Raw genomic sequence first — 17181 nt, forward strand, 5'->3', positions numbered from 1 at the left:
CGACGGCAGACGGGGGGACACTCAGAAAATACCCTGGCCTCACTTTTCCCAGTCCTACCACACCAGAGTGATTAGCCCATCAAAGGTTCACCTCTGCAATCAAAGAGACAAGAGGCACAATGGGAGGCAGGGGGGAACCCAAATTTCAGAGTTGGAGAAACAGCCTGTCTGCGCTCTACCCAGAGCTATCCCAGAAGAGCCATAAGCCCCATGGTCCAGATGTGAAATCCATCCACATGAATCAAGGGGAGCAGCTCTCCGGATCACTTCTGGGTCTCATGGGTCTTATTGCCTACAGGCATGGAACGTGCTAAGGAAATCAGGAGAAGAGCACTTGGGGATTGCATCAGACTTAGGGGACGGTCATGTGAAGAACCAAAGGCAAGGAAATGGAGGGATTTAGGTGATCTGGGGAGGAATGAATGCGGGGAAAAAAAGAGGAATAAAGGTATAAAAAGGGCAAGCTGCTAGTGAGTATGCTTGCCTGGCTATGCCCTATGCCTCTGTCTGTCCCTTTCCTTTTATTAAATTCTACTACTAACAATTTCCCTGAGTGAGGGACTCTATTCTGTGTACATGTCCTTTGTGTATGGGGGCCTATGTGTAACGAACTGTAGTCAGACCACAGGTACCAGCGACTGGAGAGACCAGAGTGAGTGAACTTAAGCACTAGGAACTCGAATAAGGCCACAGGTAAATGGGCCCATGTTTTTGTGATGCCAGCTGCAGGAGCAAGGCAGGGTATGACAGTCTGTATGATCGCTAGTGAACTTCAAGCTGGACTTCATGGTACATAGGCAAAAAAAACATGGGTGGCATGTGCGTGTATTTATCTGATGGCAGGACTAGAGTGGGAACTGGAAAGCAAAGGGACCAGGGTTGTCCCAGGCAGCTGTTTGTAAAGATGTGTCTCTGTGATTGTGCGTATTAGGGCCAGCACTTGCATGCTTGGGGGCTCATAGGACCTGGTACCAGTGAAAGCAGACTGGAATCTAGGGGCAGCTACTGGCCAGACAGAGCGTCTGACCACAGCTATAGGAAAGATACAAATTGTACATATAGATGTCCGTATTTCCCCAAAATGAACCTTGCTTGTGAGCAGAACAAGAAAAGGCTGCAAAGAAGGTGTGAACTGTACATGGGTCCCATGAACACGGTGGTAGAGCAGGAGAAGTGTGAACAGCTACATTCAGTGTGTGTACTCACTGCCAGTGCATACTCACTGTCACTGCTCAGTGTTTCTCTACCCCAAAATCAATTGCTTTTCAGTTCAAAATATCTAATTCTTTCATGCTATTTTTCCAATAAGACTAAAGAAGGAAAAAAAAGAAAAAAGAAAAAAAGAAAAAACTAGGAAAGACAAACCGTAGTAAGATAAAGACAGGTATGATTGAGCTCCCCAGCTCAGATCCTGATTTTCCCCATATTTGGGCAGAAAAAATGCCTATAAGGTATAAACATATATAAAAAAAATCAAAATCCAACAAAAACAAACAAACAAGCAAAACAAACCAAAACAGAAAACATTAAAAGAAGGAAAATGAAGATGTCCAAGTGGATGCCATTGGTGCTGGTTTTGTTGGTGTGAGTGGGGAGTGTGTCAGTCTGTGCTGATCTGTGTGCTCGGCTGCGTATGTAGGTATGCATGTGTTGCATGTATGCGTGCCTACTGAGAACACATTCTCCGCCTTGCTACTGTCTGGGCCTGCGGGACACCCCATGGCAGTCACCACTCTGTTCAGCTACCAGATTCAGCCCTGCCCAACAGTAAGTCTTGGGGAAAGCAGTGAGATCGCCCCCTTAATAAAAAAGAGACCATCGGGAGAGTCAGGGCCCACCTGACCGGAGACAATTCTTCTTGCAGAAACCCTTCCACCTGGGGCTTGGCATCCCAGATCCCCTGCCCAGTCAGTCCTACGCTCCTTTCACATCTCTCATACCCAACCAGTCCATTCTTATTCCATTTCTGATAGGACTGCGTCTGCTTATGTGGTGTGAGTTTCCCCTCCTCCTCCATTCTATTTCACTGTGCCAGACTCGCTAGCTCCCACTTCTAAACTCCTTCCCAACTTTTTCAGACCACTCGACTCTCCACCTCACCACCCTTGCAAGAATCTTGCACTTTTCCCAGTCCCTCCTAGGCCTCTCTTTTTTCCTCGCAAGCTCCCCCATCTGAAATTCTCACAATGAAGAGGCGGTTTCTAGGTTTGGAGAGGCTAAAGTTGCTCCATAGTGGCCCAGTTTACACTGCCTCAGGGTGCTTTGGGGGAGGTCTTTCTTGCCACTAGCTACAGATCATGTGTTGCATGAGATGGGTTAAATATACACTTTAAAACTAGAACTCCACCATCCGCGATGTCCTTCCGGAGCCCAAAGCTTATGACAAAGTTGCTCTCTATCCTTCCTTTCTTAACTGATCTTCCCTCCATGCTTTACATTGCTATCAGGTCCCCGGCATTTTTCCTGCCTGTTTGCTATTGTCTGCCTTTCCCTAGCAGCTAGTCTGTGTTACCTGCTGGACCCTGCTGGACCCTGGTGGACACAGTCCACCTGTCTCAGATGTCCAGGAGCAAAGGAGAAGAAGGGGAACATATCAGTGCCCACAGGTGTTGTCTGCGGCCTGATTGCTCTGTGCTTCTGGATTCTGCCTGCTGTCCCACCTAGTGCCATAGCAGTAATGGCCACCATCAAAGCTGTTACGGTGCCAGTGAGAAGAAAACTTTGCCACCGGCAGGAGCAAAATGGAACTCTGCTCTGCTGCTGTAGGAACCCACTCCCTAGAGACCTGCTCCCTTTCTCAGTAAGAGGGCCATGAGCAAAGAAAAGGAGGTGCCTGGCTCAGAAGACTTCTTGGATGGTGGCACAGTGTCATATTCCCGTAGCCTGACAGCCCAGCAGCTCTAGAGCGCTGCTCCCAGTGCATGCACCTGAACCAGAACAGCAGGGAAGGTTCAGGAGGAGCTGGTGGAAGGCTGCAGGGAACCCCACTTGTCTCTAACGAGCTTCAGTCCCCAAAGTAAATGTCTGTAAGGCTCTTTAAGTGAGATATTTATTTGTGCTGTTGTCTTCTTAAGGAAAGTATTAGGGCAGGAGGGTAGTGGCCAAGGAGCCAGGTGGTTGTCAAGATATCAGTAGGCTGCAATGGTCTTTTGGATCCAATCAACATAATTGCAGACCTTGGTGTAGACACCGGGATAACCTTTCAGAGCACACCCAATTCCCCATGACACAATGCCCTGGAGTTCTCCGTTGCACACAACTGGTCCGCCTGAGTCACCCTGGAGGGGAAAATGTACGGGCACAAGATGACTGAAAAGCAGAATCCCACCTGGAAAGTTTTTGACTTGGCAAAAAGAATCCAGGGAATGCAAAACAAAGTGCAGCAGGCCCTGATACAGGAGCACAGAGAGAGCCCACCCCTTGTTTGCTGGCCTCCCCTAGCCCCCAACAATTCACTGGTACCATGCTCAGTGCCAACCAGCAGATGTGGCTGGACCGGCTATTTTCAGTGTAGTCCACCCTGCATCCAAAGCCTGCTGGAAGGGGTGCGTCAGAAGAGAGCACCTGGCGAGGAAGAGGCTGAAGCTAAGCAGGCTGCCAAGCTCCGACATATACCGTGCAGCCTGGGGCACCCTGGCAGTGTGTGGCCCAGGGCTCTGTGCAGACATCAACTCCTACCTGGCATGAGTCTTTCCCACCCTGCAGGAATCCTACGCAGATCATGTTGCTGGTGATTTCACCCGGGTAAGCATCTTGGCACTCTTGGTCACTCAGAATTGGTGCTTGCAGGCACTGGAGAAGTTCAGGGTAATTGGCTGCCGGGAGAGCAGTAACAATTTTAGGTTTTGTCTTGGGACTCAGTACTGTCAGTGAACAGAAAGACCCAAAGACCTATATGCGAGAGCCATCCAGCTAAGGAGGGTAAAGTAAAACGGTGAAGTGCATTGTAGATTGAGACACTGGCAGGGCAGTGTGGAGGCAGGGCAGTGTGGAGGACTTGCAGGCACAACAAGAAAAGGCTGCAAAGAAGGGGTGAACTGTACATGGGTCTCACGAGCATGGTGGTACAGCAGTAGAAGTGTGAACAGCTACATGCGATGTGTGTAGATACTCACTGCCACTGCTCAGTGTGTTTCCCCACCCCGAAATCAGGCACTCGGTCCCTGCCTTGGCACAAGAGGTGGGCAGGGCTATGGGTTGAACGTCAGCACTGTAGTCCACGGCGGATGCCAGCTTGATCAACATAATGTCATTATCAAGGGTTCTTGAACTGTAGTTAGGATGGCGAATGATTACTGAAGAACTCCGGACTACTTCACTGTCTTCCTGCACATAAATGTTGTACTCTCCCAGCCTCACTTGTATACGGCTGCAAAATTGTCAGCAGAGAAAAGCAGCAGTTAGCCAAGGGGTGAACAACTGGGTGCGACGTGGGGACTGGCAGACACTTGAAAGAGAGTAAGGGAGTGCTGCCCTAATCAAAGGTTTGTGTGTCATGCAGCTCTAGGAACTTCATGATTTCATGGAAGACAGAATTGGGAGAGCCTTGCCAGATGGGCATCCTGCGTGGTGGATCCCCAGCTGGCAGCTGTGGCAATGGTGTAAGCGTAGATGGATGACTCCAGAGACCTACGGCAATGCTTAAGAAAGGGAGATTCAGTTTCCTGTTGCTCTCTCTGCACAGTGTGCCCTAAACTCAGGACGAGACAGATCCATGGAGGAAGTCTGGAGGAATGAAAACGAAGAAAGCGGTAATGGTAAGCCTCATGGATGTGTAAATATAGACCGAAAGGCGTGTTAGGATGCACAGAAAAGGATGCTACGAGTGCAGGAATACTGGAAAGTCCATGTAACACAGCAGGACTGAGGCTAGGGTTTCTCCTTTGGTTTCAGGTACACCATGCATTGCCCCACCCCTGTCCCTTCCCCCATGCATGCATGGCCTTCTCTTGAGAGGCACCAGAGTTCCAGATCTGGTGGGTTTGTAAGATTTGACCAGAATCCATCCGGATACACAACCCAAGCCATACTTACGATAAGTAGCAGTGAGCAGCTGACACAACCCACTGGCTGTTGATGAGGGACCCTCCACAAAAGTGATACCCAGCATTCAGGGACACCTGGTAGGGAACTGAATGCTGTGGGCAGTTGTAGCCTCCCACAATCTTGTCATCATCAGCATCTCCAGGGAAAGCAACTGAGGGAGAGAGAATTGGGTTTCACAGCACCATGCCTGAATCGATTCTCTTAAAGTGCAGCAGCAGCCAGTGAGCTACAGAGGAATTAGCAAGAGCCAAAAGAGCTTGAAACTTCAGAAGTCTTCAGGCAACTCCTGAAATATCCTGCCGAGATCTTTCTGCACTACTCTGAAACACCTGGTTTTGTCTGTACCACCTCAAGTCAGGAAGAGAACAGAAGAGCACAAGCTGCCAAAGAACCTCACAAATGAATTGTACACAGCCTTCACTGTGTTCCTTCCGGGGTACCTTTGGATTGGGATGCGACAGCTGTGTCATGGTAGAAAGCGTACAGTGATCATTTGTGTAGGGTGGAAAGTGTTTCGAAAATGGCAAATGCAGTTGAGAGAACTTCTTAATTTGCAGGGGTGAGACAAAGAGTGAGCAAGACAGGTAGAAAAACGTGGTAGTGGAGGATTGAGAGAGAACACAAAGGCTCCACAGAGCTGGAAGATGATATTATAGCAGAAAGTTAGAAAAAACATATTTGTTGAAGCCAATAGAACAGTGGTCTCCAGCCTTTTTTGATTGCACACCCCTATCAGCAAAACACCCTCCCGCACCGCGACATATGTCTATTTGTTCATTTGTAAGTTACATACTTGCTCTACTGAAGTTCAAATGTTTTCCTCCCACACGGTAATGCACAACCCCAGAGGTGCATGCACCCCATTTTGGAGCCCACTGCATTAGAGCATTGTAGGCTGGGACCCTGCCTCTGACCATCCCCAGGGAATGCAGGCTCCGCAGGGAAGTAGTCACTGCACCAAGCCTGTTGGAATTTAAGAAGGATTTGGACTGTGCACTTAGTCACATGGTCTAAAATTTTGGGTAGATCTGTGTGGTGCCAGGATTTGGACTCGATGTTCCTTATATGATTATATGATTCATTGATGATTCAATGATTATATGATCCATTACAGATGCATGGAGTAGAAGATGCAAAACCCTTCCACATACACTCCCTAGCCTCCAGCAACTCAGGGGCTTGACATTTCTACGTCAGATGGAGTGTCTGAACTTCACAGAGTTAAATGGCTTTGTCTTTCACAAATGTGTCGCCTGTCTGTCCGTCCCATCCTCCTCCCCTCTGACCTGCCCCCCCTCCCCCCAATTTTCTGAGGCCATGTAAAACTTTTGCATCCTCAAAAAATGTGGAAAGGGGTTCACAGATTTCCTAAAAGAGCACAAATTGTCCTTTGCTGTTTGTGAACCTGCCAAAACGCCTAGGTGTGTTTCATACTTGCTAATTCTTGCAGAGGAGGAGACGGCAAGCCCTGCATTGTTTTATGCACCCCTGTCTTGTCCTACCTTCTCCATCTCTCTAGGAGGCTGAGAGTCCATGTCTCTGACATGGTTGGGAATTGAGGAAAAACAGAATGTCGTGCTACTGGGGAAAGAGAAGGGCCGGTAGAGAGGACAAGGCAAGAGGCTATGAGAGAAGGTTTGCTCAGGTGTGCAGATGGCTATAAGATCAGCAGCTTTAGAGAACGTACCAGCGGCTCCCAGGCAGGAGAGAATGAGGAAGAGAGAATGCATGGTGCCTTCACCACCAAGTTCCGTGATGTGCACGAGGACTAGCCTCAGAAACTCCTCGGCTTTATGCTCCTGAAGAGCTTTATCTTTGTCAGCCCACGGTCTCTCCAGCTTTCCCTTTCCCAGGATCTTGCATCAGCCTGGACGAGTTTACTTATTTTATCTGAGTACGGCGATGACACAGCTGACTGAAATACCTGAACTAGGAGAACACAGTTCTAGAAATGCAAGCTGTCATTGCCAGTCCATTGATAATACCCAACACAGCTGCTCTCCATTCAGCAACCCTCCTTCCTCCCATGCCCCTGGAGCCACCAGCATTCTGCTGCAGCACCACTGCACTCAATGAGAGAGTTGTTTGCAGCTGGAGAGTTGGACCCCTCCCCCCCCCCGGAGTTTATGTTTGGAAAGAGCCCGAAAAATGGGCCTGTGGGATGTTCACCCCCAGTGAGCAGAAGAGGGCATTTACATTTCATGGAGAGGTTCCTCATCTTAAAGAAAGAGGAGGAGGTGGGAGGGAGGGGAGATGTTCTAATTTTGACCTGAACACAAAGGAGTCAGTTCATCCTTCAGAGTTTCCGATGAAAAGCCTGAATTCTTTTCTGATGGGGCCTGTCTCCTGGATGATCTCTGAGTTGTCCATTTGAGATCTGTTTGTGCCATGAGCTCCAGCACCATTGAGCCTACAGGCGTGACCTCTCAATTACTGGGATTCACAGAGGCCTCTCAAAAGGGCCCCTGAGAGGTGGGTAGGAGAACGGGGAGGGACTTGGGTGCAGTACTTTCACTATATGTCTGTCATCAAGGACTTAGGAACAAGGATCCAGGACTTCTGCTGCAAGCTCTGGCATTAGTCCAGGAAGGGGTAAGTAGTGTCTGCTGCTTGACATAGGCAAGAGCACAGAGAGTCTTTGAGAGACCTTTTTCCTCTAAGGAGATTACCAACCTGCCCCCCTGTGATGTCGTGTGTGCTGTTGAGAGTGGATAATCCATTTTTTAAAATGCCAAATTAAAAAAATAATAAATAATAATAAAAAAAAAGAATCTTGTGTTTTAGTCTGGGCTTCCTGAGGCCTCGGGACGAAGCGGGTGCAGAGAGGCCCCACCTGGTGTGCAGAGTGGTGCTTTAAGGATGTGCTGTTTTGCAGCTCCTTTTTGACTGACTGTCTACAGTACTAGTGTCCCACGTACCGCTGCCGAGATGTCTGACGTTCTCATGAGCAGACCAGACCACAGCTTTGCCCACACACCATGTGCTTCCACACAGGGGGTGACGGTTCCTTCCCTGGGTCTTGAAGGGAGCCTTAAAAGGGGAGGTTGGTTAGGGAAATTGCAAACCTAGTTAGGCAGCGCTCTGGCCAACGTGCATTCAGTTTCTGCCCACAGCTGTCCATCACAATGGACGCACCATGTGAGAACAGCCTTCTGTGGTTTCCTTTCTCTGGCCATGCAGTTTTGCCATCAAAGGTGCCTTAGTCCTGCTCAGAACCGTGTGCGTTCCTGTGGCAATTAAGAGGTGTGTGGAGCAGGTGGCTAAAAGTGTCTCCCAGAGCACAGTGTTACTTGTGAAGCTGCCAAGGGGCTGCCCCTTCCACAGTGGAATGTATGCCTGGTGCCTTGGGCATGCTTCCTCCCAGCTGGACTGGTGTCAGCCTCCCATGTCCATTGCCAGATGCTGGGCTCTCCTCCCTCAACAATCAATCTTCTCTTACCACACTCTCTCCCTCCTTGTTGCCACGGTAGGGCCTGCTGTGGGGACTAGTGGCCAAGAACATGGCAGTGCTGCTGTAGCACTAGTCCTGAGAAGTATCTGCTGCCTTTCACTAACCACGCCAGCAGTGCCTCAATTCTTAATGCCGACCTACGTGTTTGTATGTCTGAAGGGTTTTTGTCTTCAAAAATGCTAGGTGCTGCTGCACTGTTTTGCCTGACCCTCTTCCTTCCAAAGAGTCCCAGCTCCATTAACCCACTTTGCCCTTGTTTTCCTTCTGCTTTTCCTCTGCCCCTCTCCAATCTGTCTCACATTTTTTCAGAGACTTCGTCTCCCATTCCAGCAAGGTGGGTATTTTATGTTAGTGCTCAACCCCCTCACTGTACTGTGTGATCCCCCTGGAGGCTGCTGGTTCCAGAACATATGGGCAAATCAGCGGGTATGATTCTGGTAACAAGAGATGTCCACAGTCTCTCCAGCTCTCTTGAGGGTTTCTTCTGGCCATTGTGTAATGAGTCTTCCGACCCCAGCACCTGCATGAGTCAGAGAGAAAAAGTGGAAGGGAGAAGAAGAAGTATGGACAGTGGCCAAAAATGGTCCTTCACCTCATACCAGTCCAGCATGGCCTGGATGATGCTGCAGATGGATTTACTGTCTCTCACCAGGCAGAAGAGCAAGCAAAATGGTCAGCATGGTTAGGAGCAGCTGCTCCAGAACAGTGTGTGTTAAGAGAGAAGAGGCTAGAGACTGATGCCCCTCCCCATGCACTGATTTGTCCATGAAGTTTGGTCAGAGGAGGAAGAAGAAACAGGCTATGTAAACTAACATTAATTAATGTGCAAAATGGGAACGGGAGATAGCCTTTGTAGCCTATAAGTTACTAAAATCAGTTATCAGATTTATACGTCACGAACAATATTTGAAATGTCTGATGACAGTCCTTCTCTATGCCAGTGGTATGTTTTTGAGAATGAAATTAAAAATCCACAGCAGTATCAAATTAAACACTATTGCAGCATGGAAATGCTTTTGCCCTACTTATGTGTGATGCAGTTAGATAGCTCTGATACTTTCTGCCATCCTTACTACTATTAACATTATAAATCCCTTTCCAGAGGATATCTCTAATCCTTATTTGTTTTTCAGTTTGAAAGGTTTTGTAAGAAAACTGTGTGCTGATTAAAGCCCAAGGTCATTAATCCAATACTGTGGAGTATTCCCTGATCTTGGGCTTGTCCTTTATCATGAAGGAAAATTTCCATCTCTATGGTGCCACCAATCATTCATAAAATAGAGTAGAAAAATAATTTTGATTTAGTCTCTCATGCCATTTCAGCATCGCAAAGTATATGACTTCTGTTAATGGATACTTGAGATTTTCTGATGTCTTTCAGGAACTGGCATGGCAGCTGCTTGGAAAATGGTTATTTGCCAAACACATTAAGCTTTAACAAGCTCAGCATCGTAGAAGAAATTATGACACATTCAGAGAAGAATTTCCGGAAATCTCATTATTTGTGATCACAGTATTTTTGTTCACTTACTTTATATCCATAAATATCAATTTATATGGAGATTTTTCTGTGGCAAAAGCCACTGTCTGTAGAATATTCCAAAATGAAATAGAAAATGTGATTCACTACTTAGTTTTTTATGATCATTTAGATAAAATGAGAAAAATGCTTTCAAAGAAAAATGGTGAGCATTCCCACATTTGAAAAATTTAACTTGAGAAATGGAGGGTGATAGAGAATAGTTTTCTCATACTCACTTACTGAAATTACTTATGACTAATTTTGATTAAACACTGTGTATAGATGAGAAGACAAGTTAATCAAGGAAATTAATTTTTAAAAATAAACTGTAGAAAACACAAAGTTTCTTGTTTTTTGTTACTTTATTTTGTTGGTTGGTTAGTTTGTTTGTTTAGTTGGTTGATTTTTGTTGTTAAAATAAATGTAAAATGTCTTATAGTACATTACCTACAATATTCAGCTTCTGGAAAAACATATGTTCTTAAAAATGACTTCATAAGAGCAGAGGAATCTCAAAGGTATGCTATTATCAAGTGCTGCATACAAGAGTGAGAAGGACAAACAACTACACATCTTCCAAGCCAAAATATATTTTTATATTGAAGGTTGCTCTTTGAAATAATTTAAGAGAGCTATCTTAAGAAAGGTGTATGCTTAGTTAATAAGTTATTTGTACCTTCTGCCAATGCCTTTTAATATCTGCATTTGGATCTTCAAATTTTCCACTGTGTATTTTTTCCTGGAGAAAACCTTGGGCTATAGATAAGGCCATTTCAGAAAATATATTTCCAGCAGCTTGCATTTCCAGTCCACCAGTCTGGGCTTGAGGCTGTGTCAAGATCATGAAGTACATACTGTTTGTCGCCTTTGTTGGTGTGGCTGGTGAGTATATTTTTAAATTTAGTTTTGTAATGTATAATGAAGCTCATTTCTGAAGAAATTTGCAAGGTAGTCTCTTGTGAGAAAGTACAGTCCAATTACACCTTGCAAAAGTTTTAAGGCAGAGCACTGCAACTTCTTTTGACTGCTACATATCTGTTCAGGATAGTTTGTTTCACAGACTGTCGAATGAATGCCCTCATAAGGGTTCTTGACCAGGAATATTGAAATGACTTTATATTTTCAATAATTGACTTTATAAATTCATGACTCTCAAGAAACTCTCAAGAAAGTACAAAGATATTATCTCTTGCTCAGGAAGTCCTAAAGCTGTTGTTAATTCTTGGAATACTGAGGAGTGTTCCAAGGAAATACCACTGCAGACTTGTCTTGTACTTTGACTCAGTCTGCTATTGACTACTACTGCAGACAAGATTGTGCTGGGTCTGGCTGGGATGGAGTTAACTTTCCCTGCAGCAGCCCACACAATGCTGTACTCTGCACTTGTAGCTAGAACAGCACTGGTATCACACCAGTGTTTTGTCTATTGCTGCACAATAGTGGCATCGCATTAGGACTCCCTCCAAGCCCCCAAGAGCCAGCAGGCTGGGGGTGGGTAAGTGATGGGGAGGGGACATCACCAGGGCAGCTGACCTAAACCAACTAAAGGGATATTCCATACCATGTGATGTCACACTTAGCAATAAAAGGTGGGAAAGGGGAAGGAGAGGGGATGGCTTTCATTGTGGAAGCATCTGTCCTCCCGAGCAACCACTAGGCATATTGAGGCGCCGCTTCCCAGGGCCTGCTTCCTGCTTCCTGCTTCCCCTCGTCTTTGAGGAGGGGGAGTGAGAGTGCGGCCGTGGTGGAACTCTGCTACCCACCTGAGTAAAACCACCACAAAGATCCTGGGACAAACAGACCTTTGATCCTGTCCAACAAAAATATTTCTGTATTCTTAGTTTCAGCCTGGGACGAGCAGCCAGTGCTTTAGATGCAAATAGATGAGCTACCAATCTAAGTTCAATCAGCTTATTTTAGGGAGCAGTAAACAAATGTCTGTTACACTTGCCCACCGCTGCCACTGTGCATTTTTATAGGACCAGAGCCTACAAAAGAAATGCTTCAGTCAATCACAGGGCCACAAAGTTCCTTATGCCAGATGTTAACATATGCTGCTTCTTATCTCCCAGTTGCCTTCCCCATCAATGATGACGATGATGACAAGATTGTGGGAGGCTACACCTGTGCAAAGAACTCTGTCCCATATCAGGTGTCCCTGAATTCTGGGTATCACTTCTGTGGAGGTTCTCTCATCAGCAGCCAGTGGGTCGTGTCAGCGGCTCACTGCTACAAGTCGTGAGTGGAAAAAATATGTTCTTCCATAACCTACCTATTTCTTCCAGTTCACTTTTAACAGTGAGATTCTAATATGTATGAGATTCAAATATGTAACTGACCCAGTTCTGACAGGAGACAACCAAGGAATGGATGGTTCATTCAGAAAGCTGGGCTGGGGCATGATATGGGGTTTTCCACTTTTGCAAATATTTCTGTGGATGCAGGTTACTTTCTGAAATGACAATGTGATTATCTAACAACAAATTATGGGCTGTGATCTCTTGTAAATTGCATTAATCTTGTTAAAACTTAATTACTGGAGAACAAGAAGAGGAATGACCTCATGGTGGTACCAGTTTGTCTTTTTCCAGAAGGTTTGTATAAGGCACTGTAATATATTTAATTTGACCCTGCTCAGAAAAGTAATCCTTCCTGAATTCACCACCTGAACTGGGTGTGCGTAAGATCTCAGTGTGGATGCCCAGGAGCTGTTGCAGGACAATAAAGGTACCCTGGGTGAAAACAGCTACTACTATAATGATGTTGAAGCTAGTGCGTACAGTAACAGGGAGGTTTCTCCTAACTACGATGTCAGTAACTGTAAAGTATATGACATTCCTTATCTTTTCCAGTTCCATCCAAGTGAAACTTGGGGAACACAACCTGGCAGCCCAAGATGGCAGTGAGCAGACCATAAGTTCAGCTAAAGTCATCCGCCACTCTGGCTACAACTCCAACACACTGGACAACGACATTATGCTCATCAAACTTTCCAAAGCAGCCACACTCAACTCCTATGTCAATACGGTTCCTCTTCCTAGCAGCTGTGTGGCCACTGGCACCACATGCCTAATCTCTGGATGGGGCAACACACTCAGCAGCGGCTGTGAGTGCTCAATGGGAATGTACAGCATTCTGAGGGCCTGGGAGCCATTCTAAGACCTCACAATTAGGTCCAAACAGTACAGGGTAAAGAACAGAATATTGCTGCAGGTTAGGCCTTTTTGAGGAATGACTGTAAATGATCTGTGTAGGACAGTAACCATTTAAATGCTCTAATGGCAAGCCTGGTCCTTCCTCTTGTTTTGTGTTATGAAAATGGAATCATTTAGGTCATCCAAGTGCCCTTCACTAGGATGCCTACATTACCATACATTATATGCCTTGGCACTATGCAGTGCCAAGCACTAGCAATTTAGCTAATGTTAATAGAGTTGCCAGTTCTCTGAGAACATGATAAAAATGTGTGATTGTGCATCTAAAATTTCTAGAAGAGAGCTCCACTCACTTACACCAATGGTCAGAAGCGCAGATGCTGACTGCTATCTAATTCTCTGAAAACCACCAAACCTGCACCAGAGGAGAGGATGCTTTTCCTCAGACCCATGTTTTCTCCAACATATGCATTAAAAGAATAGCTCTTAGTTCCACACTTGCTAGTTGATGGTTTTCTAGATATCACATATGTTTATGTAGCTGCAGTGTAGAACAGTGGACCCATGGGCAGAATCTCTTCCACCTAAACAGAATCCAGGCTGTGATTTTCCTTCAGAGGAAAAATGAGGACTGATAAAACTGGGTGTTCAGCAATGACTTTTCTGTGAAGACAGATGGCTTCTCTGGGCTCTGAAATCAAATCAGACATGTCATCAGACATTTCTCTCTATTTTCTTGTAGCTCTGTATCCAGATAACTTGCAGTGCCTGAATGCTCCTGTACTCTCCTCAAGCCAGTGCAGCAGTGCCTACCCCGGTCAAATTACTAAAAACATGATATGTGTAGGATACCTGAATGGAGGAAAAGACTCCTGCCAGGTAAAACATCTGCCTCTCCTACCTGTGTCTCTCCTGCAGTTTCCTAGTGGAAGAGGATATCACGTTAGAGAAGCTGCTATACTTGGCGGCATGTCTGAACCCCGTTTTTTGACTAACAGTGGAGGCTTAGGGTAGAGGTTACTTATTGAGCAGGTTAGGTTTTTCACTCAATTTGTCTTTCTTGGGCATTTTCTTTTGTTGTTGATGAGTTGTTTCGTTTTTGTTTTGGGGACATGATATACCTCTCTGGCCTAATTGTCCACAAGCAGAGTATGCCACCTTCTGCACTTTAGGCCTCTGAAAATGAAGGAGTGCTGCACCACAGAATCAACAATAATCACAGTGGCTATAGAGCTTAGGATGCAAAGGTTGCTTTTGGACTCACTAAAAATGAACTACCCAATATGCCAATCTCCAGGAAGTCTGGTGCATGAACACACCTGGCAATTGCTCTGCATGTTTCTAATGCCTAACTCCAGGGAAATATTTGACAGAATAATGTGTAAAACACAAATTTCCTTATTATCTACCAAGAACTACATCTGTGAAAAACAGGCAGCTTACTCACTCTTAGCTATGCTAAGCTAAAGTAAGGCACACTAGCATCAAGTCTAGAGTGGTAATCTGAAATGAAGTTTGTAGAGCTTCTGCATGAAAAAAGCCCAGCAGAGCTCTCCAGAATCTCAGTGTTTTCTAGGACATCTGGCTTATTGTTTATGCTGAAAATGTTTGCTGAATGTCTGTATCCTTTATCTGCATAGGGGGATTCTGGTGGTCCAGTAGTCTGCAATGGGCAGCTCCAAGGTATTGTTTCCTGGGGCATAGGATGTGCACAGAAAGGCTATCCTGGAGTTTACACTAAGGTTTGCAATTACGTCTCCTGGATCCAATCAACTATTTCTGCCAACTGAGGCACTGTCTGCTATGTGACCAGCTTTTCCTCATCATCATTTTCTTCTGTTTTGGAATTGGACATGCAAAACTTATCAAAAAATAAAGGCTTTCAGGCAGACCTTCTTTGTGCAGAGTTCCTGTGGGTACTTCCGTGGGTTATCACATAGAGGACAGAGAGAGGAAACACTCTGGGGAAATGTACGGGGTCTGGCTGGGATGGAGTTAACTTTCCCTGCAGTGACCCATACAGTGCTGTGGCTGCACTTGTAGCTAGAACAGCACTGGTATCACAACAGTGTTTTGTCCATTGCTGAGCAATACGGCACAGCATCAGGACTCCCTCCAACCCCCCAAGAACCTGCAAGAGCAAGAGATGCAACCCTCCAACCTGCAAGGTGGGCAAGAGATGGTGAGGAACATCACCAGAACACCTGACCTAAACGGACCAAAAGGATATTCCATACCATATGATGTCACACTCAGCAATAAAAGGTGGGAAAGGAGAAGCGGGGCATGGGAGGGCTCTTGTTACAAAAATGTCTGTCCTCCCAAACAACCACTACATGTACTGAGGCCGTGCTTCCTGGGATGTGGCCGAACGTCACGCGTTGCTGGGAAATAGAGACTAATTTATTTTCTGTCTCTGTGCTTCTATGCAGTCTTTGCTTGTCTTTTATTTTATTTTATTTTTTCTTTTGTTGTTTTATTTTTCCTTCTTCCTTTTCCCTTTAATTAAATTTTCCTTATCTCAACATGTGAGTTTAGTGATTTTTCTTTTCTTTTCCTTTTTCTTCTTTCTTTTCTTTTCTTTTCTTTTCTTTTCTTTTCTTTTCTTTTCTTTTCTTTTCTTTTCTTTTCTTTTTGTTTCGTTTCGTTTCGTTTCGTTTCGTTTCGTTTCGTTTCGTTTCGTTTTTCTTTTCTTTTTTTCTTTTTTCTTTTCTCTTCTTCTTTTCTTTTCTTTTCTTTTCTTTTCTTTTCTTTTCTTTTCTTTTCTTTTCTTTTTCTCTTCTCTTCTCTTCTCTTTTCTTTTCTTTTCTTTTCTTTTCTTTTCTTTTCTTTTCTTTTCTTTTCTTTTCTTTTCTTTTTGTCTTGTCTTGTCTTGTCTTGTCTTGTCTTTCCTTCCATCATACATTATTCTTCCCTTCTTCTAAGGAAGGGTAGTAAGAGAGCGGTTGTGGTGGAGTTCAGATGCCCAGCAAGCTAAAACCACCACAGGAAAATATTAAATGTTTGTAGATTCTTCTTCCTAGAACAATTCCTAGCCTCATCTTCAGGAGTCTTTCAGCCTGTTGTGTACAACCATTTTGGAGTAGAAGATGCTTTCTGTTTATCAGCATGTAGTCAGGTGCTATACATCTACTTAAAACATCTGAAAGAGTGTGGTGAACACTCAGGCGGCAGCGTACTCCTGCTGGGGAAAACAGCAGGCAGAACACGAACTCTCGCCATCACGCCCGGCCCCCAGCCGTATGACTAAACTTTTCCTGGTGCAGAATCCCTGAGAGCTGTACTTGGGAAATGAAAGCAACCTCTTCCTAGGACTAGTTTTCTTAATGTACCAGTGCTATGACCTAGTGAGGCTATTTTACTAATTGGGGCTGCTGTCTATACCATTTGCCCCAGTTAACTGGGTGTGCTGGGCTTCCTTAGTTTTCCTGGAAGAGTCAAAGGAACAGAGATTTTCCTGGGTTCTGATTTTAAATCCCCCTAACTGCAACTGGCGCTGGGAAAGTCCATGAAAAACCTGCAAAAGTGGACTATGTAGCTGTCTTAAAAATGCTTAACAAATACTGTTTTCACTTAGAGAGGCTTGTGCTCTGTCAGATGCTTAGTAGTTGAGATGCCTCTGAGAAGAGTAATGGTTGCCTGAGTCAGGGAACAGCACAATATACAAATGATAACAGAGCATAGCTTTGTGTCCTATTGTTCTGGAAGCTCTTGTTGAACTCCTTCTCAGAATCTGCCCTCCACGCCCTTTTATTTCAGAAAAAGCCTGGCATCCTTACCTTCAGGCTATTTGCACCAGGAGACAAAGGAACTATTGAAAGTCACAGTCTTTCCCTCCCTGACCACTGCAAGTGGAGACTGTTTAATATCTTTGCCTGGTATGTCAGGGGAGACAAGAAAATGGAGGACCATGGGGAGGATGAGATAAAATGGGGGGAAATAAACTTTTATATCAGCAGGCAGAGTGCATTCTCAACTATGAGGGACAGGCATGTGGAGAAGAGTAG

General features: G+C 45.3%; 2 protein-coding genes and 1 gene segment (V, D, J or C); 1 reads left to right on the forward strand and 2 right to left on the reverse strand.

Moving 5' to 3' along the window:
• Window positions 1-14973, forward strand: part of LOC118247549 (trypsin I-P1) — a 29942-nt gene extending 14969 nt beyond the window's left edge. Inside the window, exons 2-7 of the mRNA XM_035545600.2 lie at window positions 4685-4757; window positions 10812-10901; window positions 12092-12257; window positions 12872-13125; window positions 13917-14053; window positions 14815-14973. Coding sequence (XP_035401493.1) covers window positions 10862-10901; window positions 12092-12257; window positions 12872-13125; window positions 13917-14053; window positions 14815-14964 — 747 coding nt within the window. The 5' untranslated portion in view covers window positions 4685-4757; window positions 10812-10861 and the 3' untranslated portion in view covers window positions 14965-14973. The remainder of the gene's footprint in view (window positions 1-4684; window positions 4758-10811; window positions 10902-12091; window positions 12258-12871; window positions 13126-13916; window positions 14054-14814) is intronic.
• Window positions 1-17181, reverse strand: part of LOC118247547 (T-cell receptor beta-2 chain C region-like) — a 68406-nt gene that overhangs the window by 43291 nt on the left and 7934 nt on the right.
• Window positions 3129-6776, reverse strand: LOC118247548 (trypsin II-P29). Its single transcript, XM_035545599.1, has 5 exons — window positions 6734-6776; window positions 5035-5197; window positions 4116-4369; window positions 3679-3815; window positions 3129-3278 (listed from the first exon to the last, which is right to left on the reverse strand). The coding sequence occupies exons 1-5, from the start codon at window positions 6774-6776 to the stop codon at window positions 3129-3131; spliced, it is 747 nt and encodes a 248-aa protein (XP_035401492.1).

This window comes from Cygnus atratus, chromosome 1 (genome assembly GCF_013377495.2).
Source record: "Cygnus atratus isolate AKBS03 ecotype Queensland, Australia chromosome 1, CAtr_DNAZoo_HiC_assembly, whole genome shotgun sequence".
Classification (NCBI taxonomy): Eukaryota; Metazoa; Chordata; class Aves; order Anseriformes; family Anatidae; genus Cygnus; species Cygnus atratus.